The sequence below is a fragment of the Oncorhynchus gorbuscha genome, linkage group LG01 (assembly GCF_021184085.1).
Source record: "Oncorhynchus gorbuscha isolate QuinsamMale2020 ecotype Even-year linkage group LG01, OgorEven_v1.0, whole genome shotgun sequence".
Taxonomy (NCBI): domain Eukaryota; kingdom Metazoa; phylum Chordata; class Actinopteri; order Salmoniformes; family Salmonidae; genus Oncorhynchus; species Oncorhynchus gorbuscha.
The window spans coordinates 76707526-76732896 of NC_060173.1; the positions used below are offsets into that span (position 1 = coordinate 76707526).

Consider the following 25371-nt stretch of genomic DNA (forward strand, 5'->3'; position numbering starts at 1 on the left):
GTATTTGCGGCATACTGCAGTTAGACTGCACTTTAACTGCAGTTATACTGCATTGTAGTACAGCAGTCTGACTAATCTTTTTTCGTAAGGGTTGAGTCTGAAGGACATGCCTTCAAGTCCCAAGCTTTGGTTTCAGACTAACAAATAGCATTTTGGCTTCTGTATATTCACCTCCAAATTCGATTGTATAATGGCAGCAGTGGAATGAGGTCAGGGACAGCTTAGTCGCTATACCGAGCTGCTGTATTGCATCAAATGCCTTGTAGTCAACAAGCCTATTGGCTTTACAAGGACTTTGAGGTCACACAGCCAGATTTTTACAGAATTAAACCAAGAACAATATAAGCTACTCATAGTTGACACTATAGTATGGTTTTGTAAAACTGCAAAGGTCTCTTACATTTTAAGCCACTAAAGTTGCTAAACAATTGTTCGCTCTCTTTTCTTCTCTTTTCTCCCATCCAGGTGGTTGCGTATCACTACTGCCAGGCTGACAACACCTACACTTGCCTGGTGCCAGAGTTTGTGCACAGTATCGCCGCCCTGCTGTGCAGAGCACCCCAGCTCACCGCCTACAGAGAACTGCTGCTAAAGGAACCCCATCTACAGAGCATGCTCAGTCTGCGCTCCTGTGTCCAGGACCCTATGGCAGCCTTCCGCAGGGGCGTGCTGGAACCGCTGGCCAACCTCCGCAAGGGTACGATGCTAAGCTAGTTACACCTAGGTTCATTCATATGACTGTCTCACTGTCACTGGAGTTCATGGTCCAAAAGGGACTCCCAATGTTATAATCTAGGCGTTCAGTGGCTCTAGCAAGTGTATTCTAAATAACTGAACCACAGGTTTGCTCAGATTTCCAGTCTAGACTGTGTAGAGAGAGACAGATACTGACCGTTCCAAGGTGCCCTTCGGTCTCGTAAAAAAATCAGACAGGCTACCTATGGTCACTCCAGAGACCGTTTACTGTGTTTTTCACTTCTTCCACAAAGGAACTGAAATGGGTTAAGATCTGGCCTTACTGAGGGAGAAAAGTCTGGAGGGACATTGTTAATTGCTTAGCGTAGCTCTGTTTGCTCTGACATGGCATTGATTTTAATTGATGTTACGCTAAATGGTTAGTGGTACATTGTTATTGTCGTCATGACAGAAGAATACAGCGTCTCTAAGGAAGCCTGCGTCTCATGACTATTGTACACAACATGACCAAAAGTATGTGGACACCTGTTCGCCGAACAACTCATTCCAACATCATGGGCATTACTATGGATTTGGACCTCCCCTTGCTGCTATAACAGCCTCCACTCTTCTGGGAAGGCTTTTCACTAGATGATGGAACGTTGCTGTGGGGACCTGCTTCCATTCAGCCACAAGAGTATTAGTGAGGTTGGGCAATGATGTTGGGCGTTTGGGCCTGGCTCAGCGCTCACAGCCCCAGACCATTATTCCTCCTCCTCCAAACTTTACAGTTGGCACTATGCATCCAGGCAGGTAGCGCTCTCCTGGCTTCCGCCAAACCCGAATAGTCCGTCGGACTGCCAAATGGCGAAGTGTGATTCATCACTCCAGAGATCACGTTTCCATTGCTCCAGAGTCCAATGGCGGAAAGCTATACACCACTCCAGCCGACGCTTGGTATTGTGCATGGTGATCTTAGGCATGTGTGTGGCTGCTCAGCCATGGAAACCATGGAAGCTTCCATTGAACAGTTATTGTGCTGACCTTGCTTCCAGTGGATTCAGCACTCGGCGGTCCCGTTCTGTGAGCTTGTGTGGCCTACCACTGCATGGATGAGCCGTTGTTGCTCTTAGACATTTACAATTCACAATAACAGCACTTATAGTTGACCAGGGCAGCTCGAGCAGGGAAGAATTTCAACGAACTGACTTGTTGGAAAGGTGGAGTCCTATGACGGTGCCACGTTGAAAGTCACTGAGCTCTTCAGTAAGGCCGTTCTACTGCCAATGTTTGTCTATGGAGATTGCATGGCTGTGTGCTCACTTTTATACACCTGTCAGCAACGGGTGTGGCTGAAATAGCCTGAATCCAGTCATTTGTATATATAGTGTATCTCTCCAAGGCAGACAGACACACAACTATCTCAAGGTCATCATGGTCAGTTCCGCACACACACGACCCGCCAGTTTGCCCGTGCTCGTACTCTACGTTGAATCAATATGTTATTGCAGGAGCCTAAACAGCCAATATAGATAAACCCAGTGTTTGTATGATGGAGATGGAAAGGAATGGGAATCAATGTGCAGGGCACAGAGCAGAGGGGTGGGCAGACAAGGCATGCAGCAGCTCTCCTGTGATGTTAGGGTGGACCGTGATGGGCCCTCCCCGCATGACTCCCACCGTTCCTTATTGAAATGAATGGCCTGTTCGATTGGCCTGGTCGCTTGGGCTTGATAAGGGAGAAACAACGTGTTGGTTTGTCCACTCCGTCAAAACGAGAAACCTGCATCGGCGCTTTGCACAGCCATATTAGAAAGGACTTAGCCAGCCCTAGACTTGAGGCTTTACAAAAATAAAAACTTCTGGTTCTGATTGCCAGGAATATATTTTACAGAATAAAGTTTTAGGGGGGGGGTTGATTGGTGCAAATCTGATTTGACATTCCAACTGGGAGAGGAGTTGAGATCTCCACATTTTTCTGTGTTTCTGATCATCAATGTACAGTGGGGCAAAAAAGTATTTAGTCAGCCACCAATTGTGCATGTTCTCCCACTTAAAAAGATGAGAGAGGCCTGTAATTTTCATCATAAGTACACTTCAACTATGACAGACAAAATTAAGGGGGGAAAATCCAGAAAATCACATTGTAGGATTTTTTATGAATTTATTTGCAAATTATGGTGGAAAATAAGTATTTGGTCACCTACAAACAAGCAAGATTTCTGGCTTTCACAGACCTTTAACTTCTTCTTTAAGAGGCTCCTCTGTCCTCCACTCGTTACCTGTATTAATGGCACATGTTTGAACTTGTTATCAGTATAAGACACCTGTCCACAACCTCAAACAGTGACACTCCAAACTCCCCTATGGCCAAGACCAAAGAGCTGTCAAAGGGCACCAGAAATCAAATTGTAGACCTGCACCAGGCTGGGAAGACTGAATCTACAATAGGTAAGCAGCTTTGTTTGAAGAAATCAACTGTGGGAGCAATGATTAGGAAATGGAAGACATGCAAGACCACTGATAATCTCCCTCGATCTGGGGCCCCACGCAAGATCTCACCCCGTGGGGTCAAAATAATCACAAGAACGGTGAGCAAAAATCCCAGAACCACACGGGGGGACCTAGTGAATGACCTGCAGAGAGCTGGGACCAAAGTAACAAAGCCTACCATCAGTAACACACTATGCCGCAAGAGACTCAAATCCTGCAGTGCCAGACGTGTCCCCCTGCTTAAGCCAGTACATGTCCAGGCCCGTCTGAAGTTTGCTAGAAGCATTTGGATGATCCAGAAGAAGATTGGGCGAATGTCCTATGGTCAGATGAAACCAAAATATAATTTTTTGGTAAAAACTCAACTCGTCGTGTTTGGAGGACAAAGAATGCTGATTTGCATCCAAAGAACACCATACCTACTGTGAAGAATGGGGGTGGAAACATCATGCTTTTGGGCTGTTTTTCTGCAAAGGGACCAGGACGACTGATCCGTGTAAAGGAAAGAATGAATGGGGCCATGTATCGTGAGATTTTGAGTGAAAACCTCCTTCCATCAGCAAGGGCATTGAAGATGAAACGTGGCTGGGTCTTTCAGCATGACAATGATCCCAAACACACCGCCCGGGCAACGAAGGAGTGGCTTCGTAAGAAGCATTTCAAGGTCCTGGAGTGGCCTAGCCAGTCTCCAGATCTCAACCCCATAGAAAATCTTTGGAGGGAGTTGAAAGTCTGTGTTGCCCAGCCAAAATACCAGCAACAGTGTGTGAAAACCTTGTGAAGACATTCAGAAAACATTTGACCTCTGTCATTGCCAACAAAGGGTATATAACAAAGTATTGAGATAAACTTTTGTTATTGACCAAATACTTATTTTACACCATAATTTGCAAATAAATTCATTAAAAATCCTACAATGTGATTTTCTAGATTTGTTTCTAATTTTGTCTGTCATAGTTGAAATGTACCTATGATGAAAATTACAGGCCTCTCTCATCTTTTTAAGTGGGAGAACTTGCATAATTGGTGGCTGACTAAATACTTTTTTGCCCCACTGTAGATGCTGGATGTAAGGAGGAACTGCAGAAAAAGGTCTGTGTTCCAAATGGCACCCTATTTCCTACACTCTTAGAATAAAAGGTCCTATCTCGAAATGAAGAGGGGTCTTTGGCTGTCCCCACATAAGAGAACCCTTTGAAGAACCCCTTTTGGTTCCAGCTCGATCTTTTTTTGGTTCCAGGTAGAACCATTTTGGGTTCAATGTAGAACCCTTTCCACAGAAGGTTCTACATGTAACCAAAAATAGTTCTCCTATGGAGACAGCCAAAGAACTGTATTGGAACCCATTTTCTAAGATTGTAGGGAATAAGATGCCATTTGGAACACAGACCCAAAAAGGTTATCCTACTGGGACAGGCAAAAAACTATTTTGGAACCCTTTTTTCTAAGAGTGTACATAATGCACTTCTTCTGACCAGTACACCTATGAACCCTGTACAAATGTAATGCACTACTATATATAAGGAGTAGGGTGCCATGTGGGAAGCGCTCAAGGACCCTGCCCTTCCAGCACTGTGAATGTCTGGCTGAGATACTGCAGTGAAGTAGAACACTTCCTCGCTGCGGTCTCACCACACAGCAGTTTAGTGCACAGCACTGTTGATACGGCTGCTGACGCTCTCGCTTTCATTCATCACTGCGCTAGCTGCTTTGTAGATGTGTTAGAATAGTAGAGAAAATCTTCTTAAAATGACGCAAGGCACAGCAGTGCAGAGAGATGTCAGTTGTCTCATGTATCTCAGTACAAGGTTGTCTGTAGAGTATGGTGTCCAACTAATGTTTTACTCTCATACTACTGTATATTCTGGCAGCAGCTTGTATGTCTGTCTGTATTTTATGAGCCAAAAACAAATTTAAATAAAAAAATAAGGGTTATATTAAACTCTTCTGCATGTCATGTTGGCTTGACCTGGTAGGTTTGCATTTATCGACTAGACCGTTAGGGTTTGTGTATTTTTAATTTGTTTCTGTCCACCGTGACGCCTGTTGACCCCTCTCTGGGTGTTTTCAGAGAGGAAGATTCCTGAGGAAGACCACATCATCCTGATAGACGGGCTGAACGAGGCAGAGTTCCACAAGCCAGACTACGGAGATACCATTTCCTCCTTCATCACTAAGATCATCTCTAAATTCCCCTCCTGGCTCAAACTGCTGGTCACTGTCCGAGTCAACCTACTGGTGAGGAACACTCCAACTGTGCATGATGTAATACTGTACAAGTAGGGTTGCAAAATTCCAGTGACTTTCCCCAATTTCCCAGCAACCAAGAGGTAATAAGCAGGAAATCTGGAATCCTCCAACCAGGAATTTTTGGGAACGTTGACAGATTTTTGCAACCCTATTCCTACTGTAGATGGCGTGTAGAAGTCATGTACAAATTACTTAATGAGAGGGATATTATGTATTCTGCCTAATTGTTAGCATCTAAATATTTCCATAGAGGTGTTCGTGTTGATCTCCTATGGTATAATTCATGAATTCCTTGAATCGACAGCACTCCATTGGAGCTTCACTGAATTCAAGTGCCATCTCAGCACAGCTTACAGCTTAGACAGAACTTCCGAATTCAAGTGAATAAGATGCTTCTACAACCACCGTTGGTATATGTGTAGGTATCAATATTTGATACCTCTCTCACTGAGTGACACAAACACCGGCAGATCCTGACAAGTGCTTTAGGAAGGTTTTTTTCCTTGTCATACATTGTCCTCTACAAAGTGTAATTTCTGTCGAGTGCATTGACAACGGTACTGGAACGAGAGTAGGAGAAGTAGCGCTGTAACAGTGACCCGGGAAACAGCTGCATAACAAGGGAACACGTAGACGAGAGCCACAGACTGAAGTCTACCAATGGAGGAGAGGAGCTGAGCTGGGGCTACGTCTCAAATGACGCCCTATTCCCTATATACTACCGGGGACGTACTTTTGAGATGCAGCCCTGGTGTGAACCATCGAAAGTAGTGCACTACATAGGGAATAGGGTGCCATTTGAGACACAACCCTGGCGTTCACTTCTTTGCATTGGATGAGGCCCGGTTTTGACAGGTCTGATGGACTAAAGCTGGGCTGATTGCCTTGGCAGGCCATGTAGCCTGTAGTCTGAGCTTTCAGATAATGTGGCAGCTGACTGACAACCATATCTGTACCAACTCCAGTCATGAATGCTTTCTCAGCCACTATGGCTCTTTCTGGCCATGGGTCCCGCCACCTGTCAGTATGCATAGTTAGTTACACTGCACTGCAGCCAGAGGAGCATGGCAGGCAAAACTCATTTATCGATCTATGCTGTTCGGTTGTGTGTGTGTGTGTGCGTGTGTTTGTTTTTACTATCCTTGTTGGGACCAGAAGTCCTCAGAAGGATAGTAATACAAGGAAAAGTGGGGACATTTTGCCGGCCCCCACAAGGAAAAAGGCTATTTTAGGCTTAGGGGTTAGGTTTAAGGTTAGGGTTACAATTAGGGTTACGGTTAGAATTAGAGTTAGGTTTAGGGTTAGGGAAAATAGGATTTTGAATGGGAATCAATTGTTTGGTCCCAACAAGGATAGTACAAAAACGTGTGTGTGCGTTTTTTTTATTTTCATGACTTTCATGAATTTACATTTTTTGGCAAGGTTCCATGGATGTGTGAAGTAGAGGTCGACCGATTATGATTTTTCAACAACAATACCGATTATTGGAGGACCAGAACAAGCAGATACCGATTAATCGGACGATTTTTAAAATATATTTGTAATAATGACAATTACAACAATACTGAATGAACACTTATTTTAACTTAATATAATACATCAATAAAATGAATTTAGCCTCAAATAAATAATAAAACATGATCAATTTGGTTTAAATAATGCAAAAACAAAGTGTTGGAGAAGAAAGTAAAAGTGCAATATGTGCCATGTAAGAAAGCTAACATTTAAGTTCCTTGCTTAGAACATGAGAACATATGAAAGCTGGTGGTTCCTTTTAACATGAGTCTTCAATATTCCCAGGTAGAAGTTTTAGGTTGTAGTTATTATAGGAATTATAGGACTATTTCCCTCTATACATTTGTATTTCATTAACCTTTGACTATTGGATGTTCTTATAGGCACTTTAGTATTGCCAGTGTAATAGTATAGCTTCCGTCCCTCTCCTCACTCCTCCCTGGGCTCGAACCAGGAACACAACGACAACAGCCACCCTCGAAGCAGCGTTACCCATGCAGAGCAACAACCACTCCAAGTCTCAGAGCGAGTGACATTTGAAACGCTATTAGCGCGCACCCCGCTAACTAGCTAGCCATTTCACATCGGTTACACCAGCCTCATCTCGGGAGTTGATAGGCTTGAAGTCATAAACAGCGCAATGCTTGACGCACAACTAAGAGCTGCTGGCAAAACGCACAGAAGCGCTGTTTGAATGAATGCTTACGAGGCTGCTGCTGCCTACCACCGCTCAGTCAGATACTTGTATGCTCAGTCAGATTACATGCAACGCAGGACACCCTAGATAAACTAGTAATATCATCAACCATGTGTAGTTAACTAGTGATTATGTTTGATTGATTGATTGTTTTTTATAAGATAAGTTTAATGCTAGCCAGCAACTTACCTTGGCTTACTGCATTCGCGTAACAGGCAGGCTCCTTGTGGAGTGCAACGAGAGGCAGGTGGTTATAGCGTTGGACTAGTTAACTGTAAGTTTGCAAGATTGGTTCCCCCGAGCTGACAAGAGGAAAATCTGTCGTTCTGCCCCTGAACAAGGCAGTTAACCCACCGTTCTTAGGCCGTCATTGAAAATAAGAATCTGGTCTTAACTGACTTGCCTAGTTAAATAAAGATTAAATAAAGGTGTCCAAAAATACCGATTTCCGATTGTTATGAAAACTTGTAATCGGCCCCAATTAAATTGGCCATTCCGATTAATCGGTCGACCTCTAGTGTGAAGGGGTAGGTGGGTAGGGCGTTATCCTAATTTTGTATCGAGTACATTTTCCCCTTTGTGTTGATTCATCCTTGCATGGTGTGGGGGATTCTGTGATGTGGAAAGTTTTTGGGGATGGTAAAGCCAGAAGGAGAGAGATCCATGTCGGCTGGCTGTGATTGACACGGTGAAACAGTTTAAATGAGGTACCGTGTTAGGAACCACTAGTGTTAGAAACCACTAGACCAGAGAGAGGATTCCTCATGTTTATGTTCGTTGGGCTTTCTGGGTCGAGTTGGGATTAGGCTATATGTCATGTCAAAATATATTGATCCATCATCCCAAAAAATGAAGTATAAAGGGTGATGGATTAGTCAACCAGAGGAAACTGTTCAAACATGCAAAATTCTGGTAACTTTCCCAGGTTTTCCAGAAATCCCGGATGGTAAGATTAAGGAAGTGGAAGGGAATGAGCAGGAAAATCCAGAATCCTTTCTGTAAAACCTGTACATTTTCTAGAAAACCTGGGTAGTTACTGTAATTTCGCAACCCCCTCTTGGATAAATCCATTCTCTCCGTATGCAGTAGGTAGGATCAGTGGAGACTAGAGCCAGGGTGAGTGTTACCTCATCCTCACACATCCAAAGTGTAAACAAGATCTCGGGGGAAGGTCGCTCACAATGGCTTACCCGACAGGCTGATAACTGAGGTGTTCTTAGGTGAGGTGTTAGCTCACAGACACCTTGTCCAGCCTGTGTATTATTCAGTGTGTTTTCGGTCTCTTTTTTTCCTCCTTTCTCTCGCTCTTCTCCCTCCGTTTCGGGTCTCTCCCTCTCCCTCTCTCTCTCTCTCTCTGAGAAGGTGTTATCTCTGGGCTGCATTATCCAGAAAGGCAGGGAGATTGCAGCAGGATTAAGGTGGATTGATTTCTCTGACCCTGAGGAGTGTGATTGAAGTGTGGGCTGTGTCCACAGCGTGCCCGCTAAAAGTGTCCCCAATGGCCCCACCTCTTACCGTCTCCAGCGCTCAGTCTCCCAGTTCACAAAGCCTTTGTTAGCAAACACAGCGGCGAGTGTCTGCCGATAGCTTAGTGCTCCAGCTAGCCCTCTGTGCTTACTGACCTTGCTCTGATAAGAAGAGCTGGAGGATCCACTCATGATACAGAAGATTGTCCGTTTAGCTCTTCACCACTTCTGTGGTCAGGAGAGATATGATTGTGGAATGTGAATTTAGAATTCTGGGTATACGCTTAGGTGTAAATTATATAGTTGATTTAGCATTTTTCTGTAAAAATGTATTGACTATAACCTATATATATTAGCACACATTTGCATAATATAACTCTCCAACGGTAACTATTTAACCGTTCAAGCTATATACACCAAACCATCTTTCATGTATTCAAGCTATCCTAACTTGTTATCTACCTACTTTTTCCAACTATAAACAGTCACCACCATTACTACTGCGGACACTACCACTACTATAACATATTTCAAAAGCATACATACAGTTGAAGTCAGAAGTTTACATACACTTAGGTTGGAGTCATTAAAACTCATTTTTCAACCACTCCACAAACTATAGTTTTGGCAAGTCAGTTAGGACATCTACTTTGTGCATGACACAAGTAATTATTTCAACAATTTTTTACAGACAGATTATTTCACTTATAATTCACTGTATCACAATTCCAGTGGGTCATGGCTTTAGAAGCTTCTGATAGGCTAATTGACATCATTTGAGTCAATTGGAGGTGTGCCTGGGGATGTATTTCAAGGCCTGCCTTCAAATTCAGTGCCTCTTTGCTTGACATCATAGGAAAATCAAACGAAATCAGCCAAGGACTCAGAAAAATAAACCATCATACCACTCAGGAAGGAGACACGTTCTGTCCCCTAGAGATGAATGTACTTTTGTGCGAAAGTGCAAATCAATCCCAGAACAACAGCAAAGGACCTTGTGAAGATGCTGGAGGAAACAGATATAAAAATATCTATATCCACAGTAAAACGAGTCCTTTATCAACATAACATAAAAGGCTGCTCAGCAAGAAAGAAGTCACTGCTCCAAAACCAACATAAAAAAGTCAGACTATGGTTTGCAACAGCACATGGGGACAAAGATCATACCTTTTGGAGAAATGTCCTCTGGTCTGATGAAACAAAAATATAACTGTTTGGCCATAATGACCATCATTATGTTTGGAGGGAAAAGGGGGAGGCTTGCAAGCCAAAGAACACTGTGAAGCACAGGGGTGGCAGCATCATGTTGTGGGGGTGCTTTGCTTGCAGGAGGGACTGGTGTACTTCACAAAATAGATGGCATCATGGGGGTGGAAAATTATGCAGATATATTGAAGCAACATCTCAAGACATCAGTCAGGAAGTTAAAGCTTGGTTGCAAATGGATCTTCCAAATGGACAATGACCCCAAGCATACTTCCAAAGTTGTGGCAAAATGGCTTAAGGACAACGAAGTCAAGGTATTGGGAGTGGCCATCACAAAGCCCTGACCTCAATCCAATAGAACATTTGTGGGCAGAACTGAAAAGGTGTGTGTGAGCAAGGAGGCCTACAAACCTGACTCAGTTACACCAGCTCTGTCAGGAGGAATGGGCCAAAATTCACGCAATTTATTGTGGGAAGCTTGGGAAGGCTACCCAAAACGTTTGACCCAAGTTAAACAATTTAAAGGCAATGCTACCAAATACCAATTGAGTGTATGTAAACTTCTGACCCACTGGGAATGTGATGAAAGACATAAATTATTCTCTCTACTATTATTCTGACATTTCACATTCTTAAAATAAAGTGGTGATTCTAACTGACCTAAAACAGGGAATTTTTACTAGGATTAAATGTCAGTAATTGTGAAAAACTGAGTTTAAATGTATTTGGCTAAAGTGTATGTAAACTTCTGACTTCAACTGTAATTTAAAACATGCTAGCAAACACAGCACATTTTCTTCAGGAATAACAGTATTCACTGTTAGCCTAAAGAGTTCATCTATTAGAACAACAGCTAGCTATCAGTAGGTCTGCATACAAACCTATTCTGCGTAGTTCTTCAACAACCATAAAAATACTTTTAAAGACCTGTCATCACTAGATCCACCATCCTATTTCTCTTCCCAAATTGTAGCCTAAAATGTTCTAATCATTGCATCATTCAACTCAAATCAAACTTCATTTACACGGAACATTTTACATAAGTCAATCGTGCATTTATTTATCTGAAACACAGCTTGAATGAGAGTTGCTTTGCTTTCCGAAGGGTTGTTCACATGATCCTCCCTTTTTTATGACAGAAAATCACTTTGTCTTTTTGTTTTCACACTCAACAACTGCAGTTTAGACATTTTTGTGAACCAACTGACTCACAATCCAAAGTAATATGGTTGATATAGTAGTCTATTAAGGTAATCAGACCAATTATTTTACTACATTTAACTCTGATTTTATGTAACTGTTTTAAATAGTAAAATATTACTTTTTAAACTGCTACCACAACCACAAAAAATGTTTAAAGAGTTAAAGCAAGTCCCACCAATTGTACTTCATGTACAATTACCATCTAGTTGTTTTATCCACTTTCTCATTTACATATACACTGAATTTTCTGTATGTGTGATGGTACTGGAGAACAAATATTTATAATATAATTAACCAATAAGGTTATATGGCCAATATACCACGGCTAAGGGCTGTTCTTACGCACGACGCAACGTGGAGTGCCTGGACACAGGCCTTAGCCGTCGGATATCAGCCATGTATCACAAACCCTGAGGTACCTTATTGCTATTATAAACTGGTTACCAACGTAATTACAGCAGTAAAAATAAATGTTTTGTCATACCCATGGTATACGGTCTGATATACCACGGCTTTCAGCCAATCAGCATTCAGGACTCGAACCACCCAGTTTATAATATAACATCATGCTATTAAAGTGCTGTATTATATCTAATAACCATGTCATTGTGTCTTCCTAGGAAATCACCAGCCTCCTCCCCTTTTCCAAGATCTCCCTGGATGAATTCCCTGAGAACAAAGAGATCAACACGGACCTCAATGCCTACATCCAGTACCGCATCAATGGCAGCAAGGACATCATGAACAACATCTCCCTCAATGGCAAGGCTGACCCTATCATCGTGGGCAAGGTGAGCAGCCACCTGATTGCCCGCAGCCAGGGTTCCTACCTGTACCTCAAACTGACCCTGGACCTGTTCGAGAGGGGCCACCTGGTCATCAAGAGTGCCAGCTACAAGGTGGTGCCCGTGTCATTGGCCGAGCTCTACTTACTCCAATGCAATATGAAGTTCATGACCCAGTCGGCTTTCGAGCGCTCGCTGCCCATCCTAAACGTGGCGTTGGCATCATTACACCCCATGACAGACGAGCAACTGTTCCATGCCATCAACGCGGGTGCTGTGCGCGGCGAGCTGCCCTGGGGCGACTTCCAGCAGCGCATGGAGACGCTGTCCTCTTTCCTCATCAAGCGACGGGACAAGACACGCATGTTTTGCCACCCATCCTTCAGAGAGTGGCTGGTGTGGAGGGCAGACGGAGAGAGCACTGATTTCTTCTGTGACCCCAGGTGAGTTAAGCTAACTCAAATTTACCCAGGTTAGTTAGGCGAACTCAAGCTCAATCAGTGAGTTAGGCAAACTCAAACCTACCCGGTGGAACCCACTCAAAACAATATTCTGTCAGGGGGCTAAACACTGACAGTAGAGCTTTTACTGATCAATACATTCATAGTATTAGGGCCCTATGAAATGTGTTTTAACCGCTATCAGCTACACAGAGTGAAGACTAGACATATGCAACGCAACGCACCGTACACAACACACACAAATTGGCATTCCTGTGCTGTTTCAGAAAGTTGCAGGAAAATACAAATCACTGATGCATTTTGTTAATGTCTTATGATTAACTTTAGCAAATGTATGCCTTTTCTAATAAGTTCAATACATGATGTTGATTTCCTATTCAATACATATTGTATATATTGTTGAATTCCGTTAAATGTGTCTGGATTCCGTGATTCCGTCCACTTTTTCCGCAGCGCAGATTTTATAGAGCCCTAGGAGATTTCTCTTTTCAGTAATTCAGTTTTGTTAAACGGAAAATGCACCCTCTCTACCATGAGTGAAATGTGCGGTTGCCTAGGGATGGTTCACTGGCATTTCTACTAGCACTCAGAAGGACAAGACATAATTACTGTACCTTGTTTGGTTCTGAATATTCTGCTCTTCAGACGCGTTTTAAAATGTAAATAGCGAGGGAGACAACCTACCATTTTGTTCGAGGAGCAAACAAGCTCGAGCCAGTTTTGAACGGTGGTTTGTGCACTAGAGGGAGAAAAGTTGTGCGTGACTCATCTCTGCCTGTGAGACGTCTGATGTCTGATGATGTCTGTTTCTTCACTTGAAGAGGAAATCGAACATTGAAGACAGCTTCAACGCTTTCCCTTTGAGTTATATCAATCCACTCCTTTTCACTCCGTCAGATATGTTATTGCTCCCCAGTTTGTTTACCGCCATTGATTGAAACACAGGGTTAGGCTACTTGTGGAATCCCCAAGGGGGGGGTAGAGGACGGCGTTTTGCTGCAGAACAAATGATGGAATTTACAGCTCAACTCTGAAACAGAAGCTGACAAGTCATATTTCTTCCTGTTGCTGTTAAGCTGTGCTCTGCTGGGTGAGGCAACTAGCCAGGGAAAGGTAGTGGTCTGGTCAAAAATAGAGCACTAAAGGGGAAATAGGGTTCCATTTGGGACGCGGTCGATGTGGTTTGGCTGAAACACAGGGGTTGTCACCATACATTGTAGGTCACATTATCTGTCACAGTATCTTACTGGGGATCTAACTGGTGGGTTGAAAGCCAGGAAATGTAAGGCTCCTTCAGTGCTGTGCGTGCAGGGAAATTTTGCTCAAGTTCACTGGGGCTGGATGTTTACTACATTTACATTACATTTACATTTAAGTCATTTAGCAGACGCTCTTATCCAGAGCGACTTACAAATTGGTGCATTCACCTTATGACATCCAGTGGAACAACCACTTTACAATAGTGCATCTAAATATTTTAAGGGGGGGGGTGAGAAGGATTACTTTATCCTATCCTAGGTATTCCTTAAAGAGGTGGGGTTTCAGGTGTCTCCGGAAGGTGGTGATTGACTCCGCTGTCCTGGCGTCGTGAGGGAGTTTGTTCCACCATTGGGGAGCCAGAGCAGCGAACAGTTTTGACTGAGCTGAGCGGGAACTGTACTTCCTCAGTGGTAGGGAGGCGAGCAGGCCAGAGGTGGATGAACGCAGTGCCCTTATTTGGGTGTAGGGCCTGATCAGAGCCTGGAGGTACTGAGGTGCCGTTTCACAGCTCCGTAGGCAAGCACCATGGTCTTGTAGCGGATGCGAGCTTCAACTGGAAGCCAGTGGAGAGAGCGGAGGAGCGGGGTGACGTGGAGAGAACTTGGGAAGGTTGAACACTAGACGGGCTGCGGCGTTCTGGATGAGTTGTAGGGGTTTAATGGCACAGGCAGGGAGCCCAGCCAACAGCGAGTTGCAGTAATCCAGACGGGAGATGACAAGTGCCTGGATTAGGACCTGCGCCGCTTCCTGTGTGAGGCAGGGTCGTACTCTGCGGATGTTGTAGAGCATGAACCTACAGGAACGGGCCACCGCCTTGATGTTAGTTGAGAACGACAGTTTGTTGTCCAGGATCACGCCAAGGTTCTTAGCGCTCTGTTTACTGACAAGGATGTTTCCATAAACACCATTCAGTGGAATAGCTATCTGTGGAATTTAGACAGCTCTGGCAAGTGGTGAAACTGAGTTTGTTCTGAAACATGCTTTTCTTTTTACAGAGATACTCTGAAGTTGGCAAACTGTAGGCTTAGTAACAAATTAATACTATACAGTAGCTAGCATTACTACTATAACAATAACACCGATAACTTGTTATGCTGTCCCTAAAGCATCAACACAGTGTTATTGTTGATTTAAAGAGAAATCTTTGCCAGCAAACACATGATTTGGTATTAAAGATTGGGGGATAACAAATTTGGTTTATGCAAGAGGGAAGAAAGTAAAAACATTGTAAGGGAAGGGAGAAGAAAGAGGTTCTGGAATTTAAATATGTATGCATCCCATCTGAAATATTAACAAGAAATCTGCTGCATGTTCCACTTGATTTCACACTGAACAAAAATATAAATGCAACCATTTCAAAGATTCTACTGCATTACAGTTCATATAAAGAAATCAGTCAATTCAAATCAATTAATTACGCCATAATCTATGAATTTCACATGACTGGGTAGGGGTGCAGCCATGGGTGGGCCTGGGAGGGTACCCAGCCAATCAGAATGAGTCCCCCCCCCTCTCCGGACGATCCCACAGGTGAAATTGGTGAGGTCCTAGGCTGGCGTGGTCTGCGGTTGTAAGGCCGGTTGGATGTACTGCCAAATTCTCTAAAACAACATTGGAGGCAGCTTATGGTAGAGAAATGAACAATCACTTCTGTGGCAACAGCTCTGGTGGACATTCCTGCAGTCAGCATGCCAATTGCACCTTCCCTCAAAACTTGAGACATCTGTGGCATTGTGTTGTGTGACAAAACTGCACATTTTAGAGTGACCTTTTATTGTTCCCCCCCCAGCACAAGGTGCACCTGTGTAATGATCGTGCTTTTCCTTTTTTTTCAGCTTCTTGATATGCCACACCTGTCAGGTGGATGGAAAAAACAAATGTTTTTTCAGGTAGAACACTTTTTGGTTCCAGGTAGAATCCTCTGTGTAAAAGGTTCTACTTTGAACTCAAAATGGTTCTACCTGGAGCCAAAAAGGGTTCTCCTATGGGGACAGCTGAAGAACCCTTTTAGGTTCTAGATAGCACCTTTTTTATAAGAGTGTAATGCACACTAATCAGACTGGGCTGTGTGTCCCAAATGGCAACCTATTTCCTATAAAGGCCCTATGGGCCATGATCAGAAGCAGTGCACTAGATCGGGAATAGGGTGCCATTTGCGATGTAACCTGGGTGACCTCACTTTCTCTCTGTCCTGACTCACCTCTGCTTACCTCCTCCAAACTGCAGTTACTGACCTACCTCTTTACACCCTTTCTCCCCTTCCAACACAATCTGTCAAAACAAAAGAAAGCGAAAACCTGGCACAAGGACAGACACAGAGAGCTAGAAGAAAGCTTTTAGCCACACTAGCTAGCTGCCAGCTTGTTATTTTCCCATTTAAAAGAGAAAGCTCACATTAATGGAAAAGGATCAAAGTGAAACGGCGGTCATGCGTGGCCTTTTAATGAAGTTCTCTGGTAATTAACACTTGCAAGCAGATCTACAGTGAGGAGAGGAAGGGGAGTGGATTCAACACAAGGGCTGCATTCTGTAGTCCACATCGCTTGTCCTCCTCGTGGCCCTAGCCAGGCAGGGACTAGACAGCGTTTAACAGCGTTTAATCAGACCGACACAGAGAACGGCGTGGAGTAATTGATAGAATAATGTACCATGATGACAACAAACAAAATCTCGCAAGACAATACATTTTAAATCGCAATGATCTATCTCCGATTGCCTGGGCAAATTAAAAATATTTTTTTAAACGCTTGTGTTTGAATTAGAAACGCAGCCGAAAGTGGATGTACTCTCACATTGATACAAACTAAGAACATCCTACCATGACATAACCACATGTTGACAACTAAAGTTTTTCCAAAACCTTGCAAACGTTTAGTTTATAGTAAAGCAAATAGGTGATGGGAATTATTTTTGTGTTTCCTCCTATAGGAGTGGACACGCCCTCATGGCCTTCATGCTGTCACGACAAGAAGGGAAACTGAACCGGCAGCAGACCATGGAGCTGGGCCACCATATCCTTAAAGCACACATCTTCAAGGTACAAGAGACTAGCTACTTACAGTAGTTATGGGCCAGTATTCTCAAAGTGTCCCAGAGTCGGTGCTGATCTAGGATCAGTTTAGCCTTTTCGATCACAATAAAACAGATTACATGGACGGGGGGGACCTGATCCTAGATCAGCAATCCTACTCTGAGACTCTTGATGCATACGGACCCAGAAGCTTACAATGTATATCCCACCTTTACTCGTGTTCAATTCCTTTTGTGAATTTTAGAGTACATACATGTATGTATGTATGTTTATTTATTTATTAATGAAGATAGATGTGGACGGTATCATCAGAGGATAAGCCCTCTGGGTGTGAGAGCGAAGGCTCTGAGTGCATTCATCACTGGTTTATTGACCTGGTGTGTGTGCATGGATTCTCTGTCTCTGTCCTCAGGGTCTGAGTAAGAAGACGGGCGTGTCATCCAGCGTGCTGCAGGCCCTGTGGATCAGCTGCAGCGCTGACGGCCTCTCTGCAGCCCTGGCCTCTCTGAGGAACCTCTACACCCCCAACGTCAAGGTGAGACTACCCACCCAACTCCCCCCTCCTGAAGCCTTGACTCTCATGTAGAGCACTGCCTTGACATACTGACTAACATACTGCTGGTTATTTATTGTTTATTTTCACGGTATCTTGTACTTGTTATTGCTAGATACAGCGAAGAAGTGATTGAGATGGAGAGATAGATGGACATAGAATGAAAAGTGGTGCAGTCAGGGTTTAGACCCATTCATCCAGTGGCAATATGTGGTCCGCGAGCAGCAGCACTACCACTAGAACAACCCCTAACCTCTTCACTCCCGTCGCCCTAAAATATGTTTACCAGCCCTTTTCTTTACCTATTTCTGAGAAACATTTCCAATCACAAAAGGCAAATCTACCAGTCGGTATGGACTATACAATGTGTGAAAAGAAACATTTATATCCAACTTTTCCAGAGTTTACTGAATTCTCCCTGAAGGTGCACTGCCATCTGGGATCACCCGGTAATCTGGCTTGATACTACAAAGTATAGGGACTAGGGAGTGATCTTCGGAAAATGTAAACATTTATTCCTGATTATAGATTATAGATTTGCCTTCGGTGATGGGAAAAGTTGATCAAAAATAGGAAAAATGTTTCCTGGGTACAGGATTTCGCCTTCAGCGATGGGAGACCGCACCGCCAGCACTGACATATTTTCTTGAGTGTGTGGTACTAGAATACATTTGAGAGGATGGTCATTGGTCTCCCTGAATTTGTTTCCTATCGCATTTTCCCACCAGTGATTTGTATTAGCACAGTGGTATTATTGTAATCTACTCTCCTCACCTCAAATGTCCTCCCTGAGTGCTTTTTAATTCCACTGACGGCTCCCGGCGTGTGTTATGATAAGGCATTCTGTTCCTGGAAACACTCACTTAAGGTGATGAGTGTGCCCTCGCCACTAATGAACAATGGCCCATTGGAAATCTCACCAAGATTCTCACTGGGCTCAGATAGATTGATGCAGGTTGTTGCACTCTCTGCCGTTACTTTGATCCATTGCTATCTGTGATGCTGCTCTCTGTGGGGGACAAGGAGGCTGTGCCGTTCTAAGTAATTACAGGGCCCTTTTAGATTAGTACTGATTTAATAAACAAAAAGGGCCACGTTAATGGCGGAGCGGGCAAAATGATTTTTGATATTAAATTATGCCCAAATTATGTGTCTGTGCCTACTTTATTGTAGCGAGAGGAAGGAAATAGCTCTCTTAGGGCATATGAGGCAATTCATTATCAGTGGTGAATTATACAGTGTGTTCTAGCTTTAAGTAAAAACAATCATATATTTTTCTTTGCCATTAGCAGTACTCTTATAGTGTCATTTTATTACACATTGTCTTCCCCATTTTCCCGGAGTGAAATATTTTGTTTGAGTGTAACATTGCTCATGTAAACGGCCACAGACAGAGTGAGCTTGTTCCTTTTCCTCCAAGGCCTCCTTGGAATCATTGGTGCTAATTTATTCAAGTGCGGTTCCGCATGTAAATAAACAAATTCAATTTCCTCTGGTTTTAACACTCTCTGCGCTCCACTCACAGCTCTGTCTGATCAAACATGTATAATTCATTTCCTTATCAAGGAGAAGAAGAATACAAAGAATGTTTACTCGTGTTGAATGTGTTTATAAATTAGTACATGCATGCTCCAACTTTGTTTAAAACTAATCTCAGAAATGTGACGAGGTGATGTTTTAAGTAAGGAAGGATTTTTAAAAATTGTATTTATATATTGAATTGTCTCTGGCAGAATTCAGTGTTCTATTTTCTTTTACACATTTAAGAAGCCAAAAAGTAGAATTCCATGCTTACATTTTTGTTATGCGGTTAGATAAGATTCCTTTTATATTTAATGTGTGCTGCTTTTGCAGGTGAGCCGTCTACTGATGCTGGGCGGGGCCAACGTGAACTACCGGACAGAGGTGCTGAACAACAGCCCGGTGCTGTGTGTCCAGTCCCACCTAGGCCACCAGGAGATGGCTGGCCTGCTGCTGGAGTTCGGGGCCACCGTTGACGTTGTGTCCGAGAATGGCATGAGCCCTCTCTCCTTTGCCTCAGCCGCCGGACACCTGGGCCTGGTCAGTCTGCTCTGTAAGAGAGGAGCCAAGGTTTGTAGTACTACCCCTAGAGTTTAGACTCCTCAGACAGCTACAGGATCAGGGCTAACCATGATTCTAGCTTTTCCTGTAATGGGGAGGGGGGGTTCTACTAAGCTATATGAAATTGCTTTAAGGTCATACCAAGAATATTTTTGCTATTTGATTTTGAATTTTAAGAAATATTGACGTAACAAAAATATATACACAAAAATTAGTTTATGAAAATGTTTATTTGGCCTTAATGCTATTAGCCCATACAAACACACTGAATGGCAGGTTCACTACATGGAACAACATATAGATCCCCAGAACAGAATCAAAACAAAGTTTTTTTCTGAAGTGTCTGTGGGACAGCAGATAGCAGCCCCCCCCCCCCAAAAAAAAGAAAATCGAAAGGAAGTTTTTTTCTGAAGTGTCTGTTCTTTATCCGAGAGATATAAGAAAGACATATATATATATATATATATATATTTTTTTTTGTACATGTATTTAACCCCCTATTTTTGCACTAAAAAGTCTACATATATACTTCCATTCATTTTTTCAACTGGTACATGGGGACCTTCAGACGAGTCTTGAGGCCTGTGGGCGCCCTAGAGCAAAACATGTACGTGTTCGTTAGAGTCTCACCTTTCCACAGAGGGGTTATACTAGTGTGTAGGCCAAACTGTTCGGACTCTACAGACAGAAGTCATCAGATCGGCTCTACCGACTTCAGAAGAGTCCCAAGATCCTTTTGTCGGTCACAGGGCAGAACGGAGAACACCATCGTGTTCATGAGACTCATCTGTCCATAGAGGGGTCATAGTAGTTTGTTCGGACACTATAGATGATTTTGTGAGAAGAGCGATTTTCAGGACATCTCAAGGTCTGACCGTTCACCACTTTGATATTGGATAAGATCTCACTTTGATTGTAAAGACACTCTGGGAGAGTGAAGCAAGAACAACATCACAGCATATAAAACATGTTCAGGTAAGCACTGTTTTTGTGTGTTCTAGGTTGACCATGTGGACAAGAGCGGTCAGTGTGCTCTGGTTCATGCTGCTCTGAGGTGCCACCCTGACATCATTCACCACCTACTGGAGCTGGAGTGGACCCCCGAGGGCCAGCAGCAGAACTGCAGCCTGAAGAACAAGGCCCTCCAGCAGGCTCTCATCGCTGCCTCCAGCATGGGACACACGCAGGTCAGTCAGGGGACACCTGTGAAATCCCAAATGGCATTCTATTACCTAAATAGTGCACTACTGTCATCAAAAGTAGGGAACAGGGTGCCATTTGGGATGCAACCACCTACTGTACTTTTTACTTTACTCTACTGTACACCCACACTAACCACAAGTCCTTAGTACCTTACTCTAATCAGGAAAGTCTTCCCACACAGTGCCACAACACAACCTCACCTCTTTAGTTTGGAAACAGAAGACACTCCACAGAGAATCACTGATGCTGCCATCACGGATGTTTCTTGTTTCCACTGATGAGAGATGCTGTAGGAGTATTGATCCAGCAGTACGTCTGCAGCCAGCTACCCAGAAGAGAAGCATGGTGGGCTTTGGTAGATTCTGGCCTGCTCCTCATTAAGAGGGCTGCGATACCGTTAGGCCTATACACTAAGTCTGGGGCTCAACAGTATTATAGAAGTGGGTCGGAGTGAGCTATCGACCTCCACCTCCACCAAGGGCCCAGTAAAAGAGGAGAATAAAGGAGAGCACAGACAAAAGGGTTAGTTAACACTATTAAGATATTAATACCACTGAACCTGTACTGCACAGCACTGACGAATATCTACTATAGACACTATACAGCCACTATAGTCCAGGCATCAGCGCTCTCGTCCACCATGATTAATTTATCATGCGCCAGAGAAGCATCATTTGCTCGGGCAGCATTTTATCGATTCGCTGAAGTTGTTTCATCACTCCGTTTTTTCTGCAATGTAATCAGCGCCGTAGAACTAACTCAAGGCTTTATTTGATGCTTGGATTCTGTGTCATTAATCAACATTTCTCATTCGACAGGTTGTCAGAGGCTTGTTGGTGTTGAATAACGAGCATGGCGTGCAAATTGATGGCCATGACACTCTATGGGGAGAAACAGGTATGTGTTCTCTCTATTTTTCTTCCATTATACTGCTCCCTTTGTGTTATCACCTGGTGGAGTATCAGTGTGGAACATTACTGCTGAAATGATGCCCCAATTTGGCCCGTGGGTGATTTTATTTAATTATTTAGTCTTTAAAAAATTTAAAAAACTGTAAAGACACTAACTTTGGAAATCTGTTCCAAAGTATTCTCACGCATAGTAGAGATATACAGTTGAAGTCGGACGTTTACATACACCTTAGCCAAATATATTTAAACTCAGTTTTTCACAATTCCTGACATTTAACCTTTGTAAAAATTCCCTGTCTTAGGTCACTTAGGATTACCACTTTATTTTAAGAATGTGAAATGTCAGAATAATATTTCTTTCATCATATCCCAGTGGGTCAGAAGTTTACGTACACTCAATTAACATTTGGTAGCATTGCCTTTAAATAGTTTAACTTGGGTCAAACGCTTCAGGTAGCCTTCCACAAGCTTCCCACAATAAGTTGGGTGAATTTTGGCCCATTCTTCCTTACAGAGCTGGTGTAACTGAGTCAGGTTTGTAGGCCTCATTGCTCGCACATGCTTTTTCAGTTCTGCCCACACATTTTCTATGGGACTGAGGTCAGGGCTTTGTGATGGCCACTCCAATACCTTGAATTTGTTGTCCTTAAGCCATTTTGCCACAACTTCGGAAGTATGCTTGGGGTCATTGTCCATTTGGAAGACCCATTTGCGACCAAGCTTCAACTTCCTGACTGATGTCTTGAGATGTTGCTTCAATATATCCATATATTTTCCACCCTCATGATGCCATCTATTTTGTGAAGTGCACCAGTCCCTCCTGCAGCATAGCACCCCCACAACATGATGCTGCCACCCCCGTGCTTCACGGTTGGGATGGTGTTCTTCGGCCTACAAGCCTCCCCCTTTTTCCTCCAAACATAACAATGGCCATTATGGCCAAACAGTTCTATTTTTGTTTCATCATTTCTCCAAAAAGTACAATCTTTGTCCCCATGTGCAGTTGCAAACCGTAGTCGGGAGTTTTTATGGCGGTTTTGGAGCAGTGGCTTCTTCCATGCTGAGCGGCCTTTCAGGTTATGTTTATATAGGACCCGTTTTACTGTGGATATAGATACTTTTGTACCTGTTTCCTCCAGCATCTTCACAAGGTATTTTGCTGTTCAAAAGTATGTTCATCTCTAGGACAAAAGTATGTTCATCTCTAGGAGACAGAACACGTCTCCTTCCTGAGCGGTATGACAGCTGAGAAGTCCCATGGTGTTTATAGTTGCATACTATTGTTTGTACAGATGAACGTGGTAACTTCAGGCATTTGAAAAATGCTCCCAAGGATGAACCAGACCAGAGGTCTCAATTATTTTTCTGAGGTCTTGGCTGATTTCTTTTTCCCATGATGTCAAGCAAAGAGACTCTGAGTTTGAAGGTAGGCTTTGAAATACATCCACAGGTACACCTCCAATTGACTCAAATGATGTCAATTAGCCTAGTAGAAGCGTCTAAAGCCATGATGTAATTTTTTTGAATTTTCCAATCTATTTGAAGGCACACTCAACTTAGTGTATGTAAACTTTTGACCCATTGGAATTGTGATACAGTGAATTTTAAGTGAAATAATCTGTCTGTAAACAATTGTTGGAAAAATTACTGGTTGAAAAAGGAGTTTTAATGACTCCAACCTAAGTGTATGTAAACTTCCGACTTCAACTGTATATATGATCGTATACAAATGTAAGCAAGGTTTGTAATGATTGTTTTAGTCAAATATTATATTTGTTTGGGCTTCTTGCTGTCAATTTGCTAATTATTTGTAATTATGTTCCGGCCCCCTGACCATCTGCTCAGCAAAAAATTGGCCCGCGGCTGAATCTAGTATATAATCCCTGATGTAGTAGTTCACATTTCTGCAAATATGCAGTCATTTGTACTTTTAAAGCCTGTCCAATTTTCCTTGTCTCCTTCCCTTAAAAGCGTCCCTGCTTTGTTCATTTGGGCTTTTATCTGGATGGAGAGTCGTCAGGCTATCCTGTATCGGTAGTGCTAACTGAGTGATTTTCTACTTTAGAGCAGAATTACAGGCATCGCTCCCAGCAGTCCATTCTAAGAACTGAGTCATCGGTGCAGTACATTGTCCATTTAGGTCATGCCAAGCAATTTGTCCTGTTTTTCTCCTCGGCCATTAAAACACACCTGCTCATATATTCCTCTTAGTAGGAGTCAAGCCAGAGCTTTAGTTTCTGTTAAAGATCTGAAATGAATCATTTAGTCCCAGTGGTAATACTGCAGATGTTGGGAAAGGTCGAAGTCTTAGGACTTAGAGTGGAAAACAGATTCAAACAAGAAATGTATAAGTTATATTCTTCAAGAATCAATAGTTATAGTACCGTGCCTTCAGAAAGTATTGATGCCCCTTTACTTTGTCCACGTTTTGTTAATACCTGAATTTAAAATTGATTATATTTAGATTTTGTGACACTGGCCTACACACAATACCCCACAATGTCAAAATGGAATAAAGTTTTTAGCAATTTTTTACAAATGAAAGCAAAATGAAATCTGAAATGTCTTGAGTCAATAAGTAGTCAACACCTTTGCTATGGCAAGCCTACATAACTTCAGGATCAAAAATTGGCTTAACAATTCAGATAATAAGTATCATGTTATGGGTATGCCTGTCATTGGCAAGGACTAGGGAGTGTTTTAGGATAAAAATAAACGGAATCGAGCTAAGCACAGACAAAGTCCTGGAGGAAAACCTGGTACAGTCTGCTTTCCAGCAGACACTAGGAGACAAATCCCCCTTTCAGCTGGACAATAACCTACAGTGCCTTCAGAAAGTATTCAAACCCCTAGACTTATTTCACATTCTGTTGCGTTACAGCCTGAATTAAAAATGGATTACATTTTCCTCACTCATCTACACACAATACCCCATAATTACAAAGTAAAAACATGTTTTTAGAAGTGAGTCCATGCAACTTAAACTTGTTAAGCAAATGTTCACTCCTGAACTTTAGGCTCACCAACGGGGTTGAATTGAAGCAAGACAATTCAGCTTTTCCTTTATTTGTAAAATAAATTAAAAACATCATTCCACTTTGATATTATGGGTTATTGTGTGTAGGCCAGTGATAAACATTCTCAATTTAATCATTTTTAAATTAATTCAGGCTGTAACACATTTTGTAACACTTTCTACAGGCATTGTAAACCGCAAGGTCAAATATACCAACCTAGATGACATTGAATGTTCCTTGGTGGCCTTGTTACAGTTTTCACTTCAATCTGCTTGGAATTCTATGGCAAAACTTGAAAATGGCTGATCAACAATCAAAATAACAGAGCTTGAAATGTTTTTTTTTGTAATAGTGAGCAAATATTGTACAATCCAGGTTTGCAAAGCTCTTAGAGACTTACCCCAAAATACTCACATCTGTAATCGCTGCCAATGGTGATTCTAACATGACTCATTTATTCCATTAATAAAAGTAAAAGGTTGATTTTTTTGTTGTAACACAACAAAATGTGAAATAAGTCAAGGGGTGTGAATACTTTCGGAATAATTTAAAAGTCCACAAAT

General features: G+C 42.7%; 1 protein-coding gene across 4 annotated transcripts in view; it reads left to right on the forward strand.

Moving 5' to 3' along the window:
* LOC124042261 (protein TANC1-like) overlaps positions 1-25371 on the forward strand; it is a 184877-nt gene that overhangs the window by 144718 nt on the left and 14788 nt on the right. For all 4 annotated transcript variants that reach the window (XM_046360671.1, XM_046360673.1, XM_046360672.1 and 1 more), the window contains 8 exons: positions 466-697; positions 5240-5406; positions 12126-12733; positions 16940-17048; positions 17455-17577; positions 19450-19686; positions 20679-20864; positions 21699-21777. In XM_046360671.1, the coding sequence (XP_046216627.1) occupies positions 466-697; positions 5240-5406; positions 12126-12733; positions 16940-17048; positions 17455-17577; positions 19450-19686; positions 20679-20864; positions 21699-21777 (1741 nt within the window). The remainder of the gene's footprint in view (positions 1-465; positions 698-5239; positions 5407-12125; positions 12734-16939; positions 17049-17454; positions 17578-19449; positions 19687-20678; positions 20865-21698; positions 21778-25371) is intronic.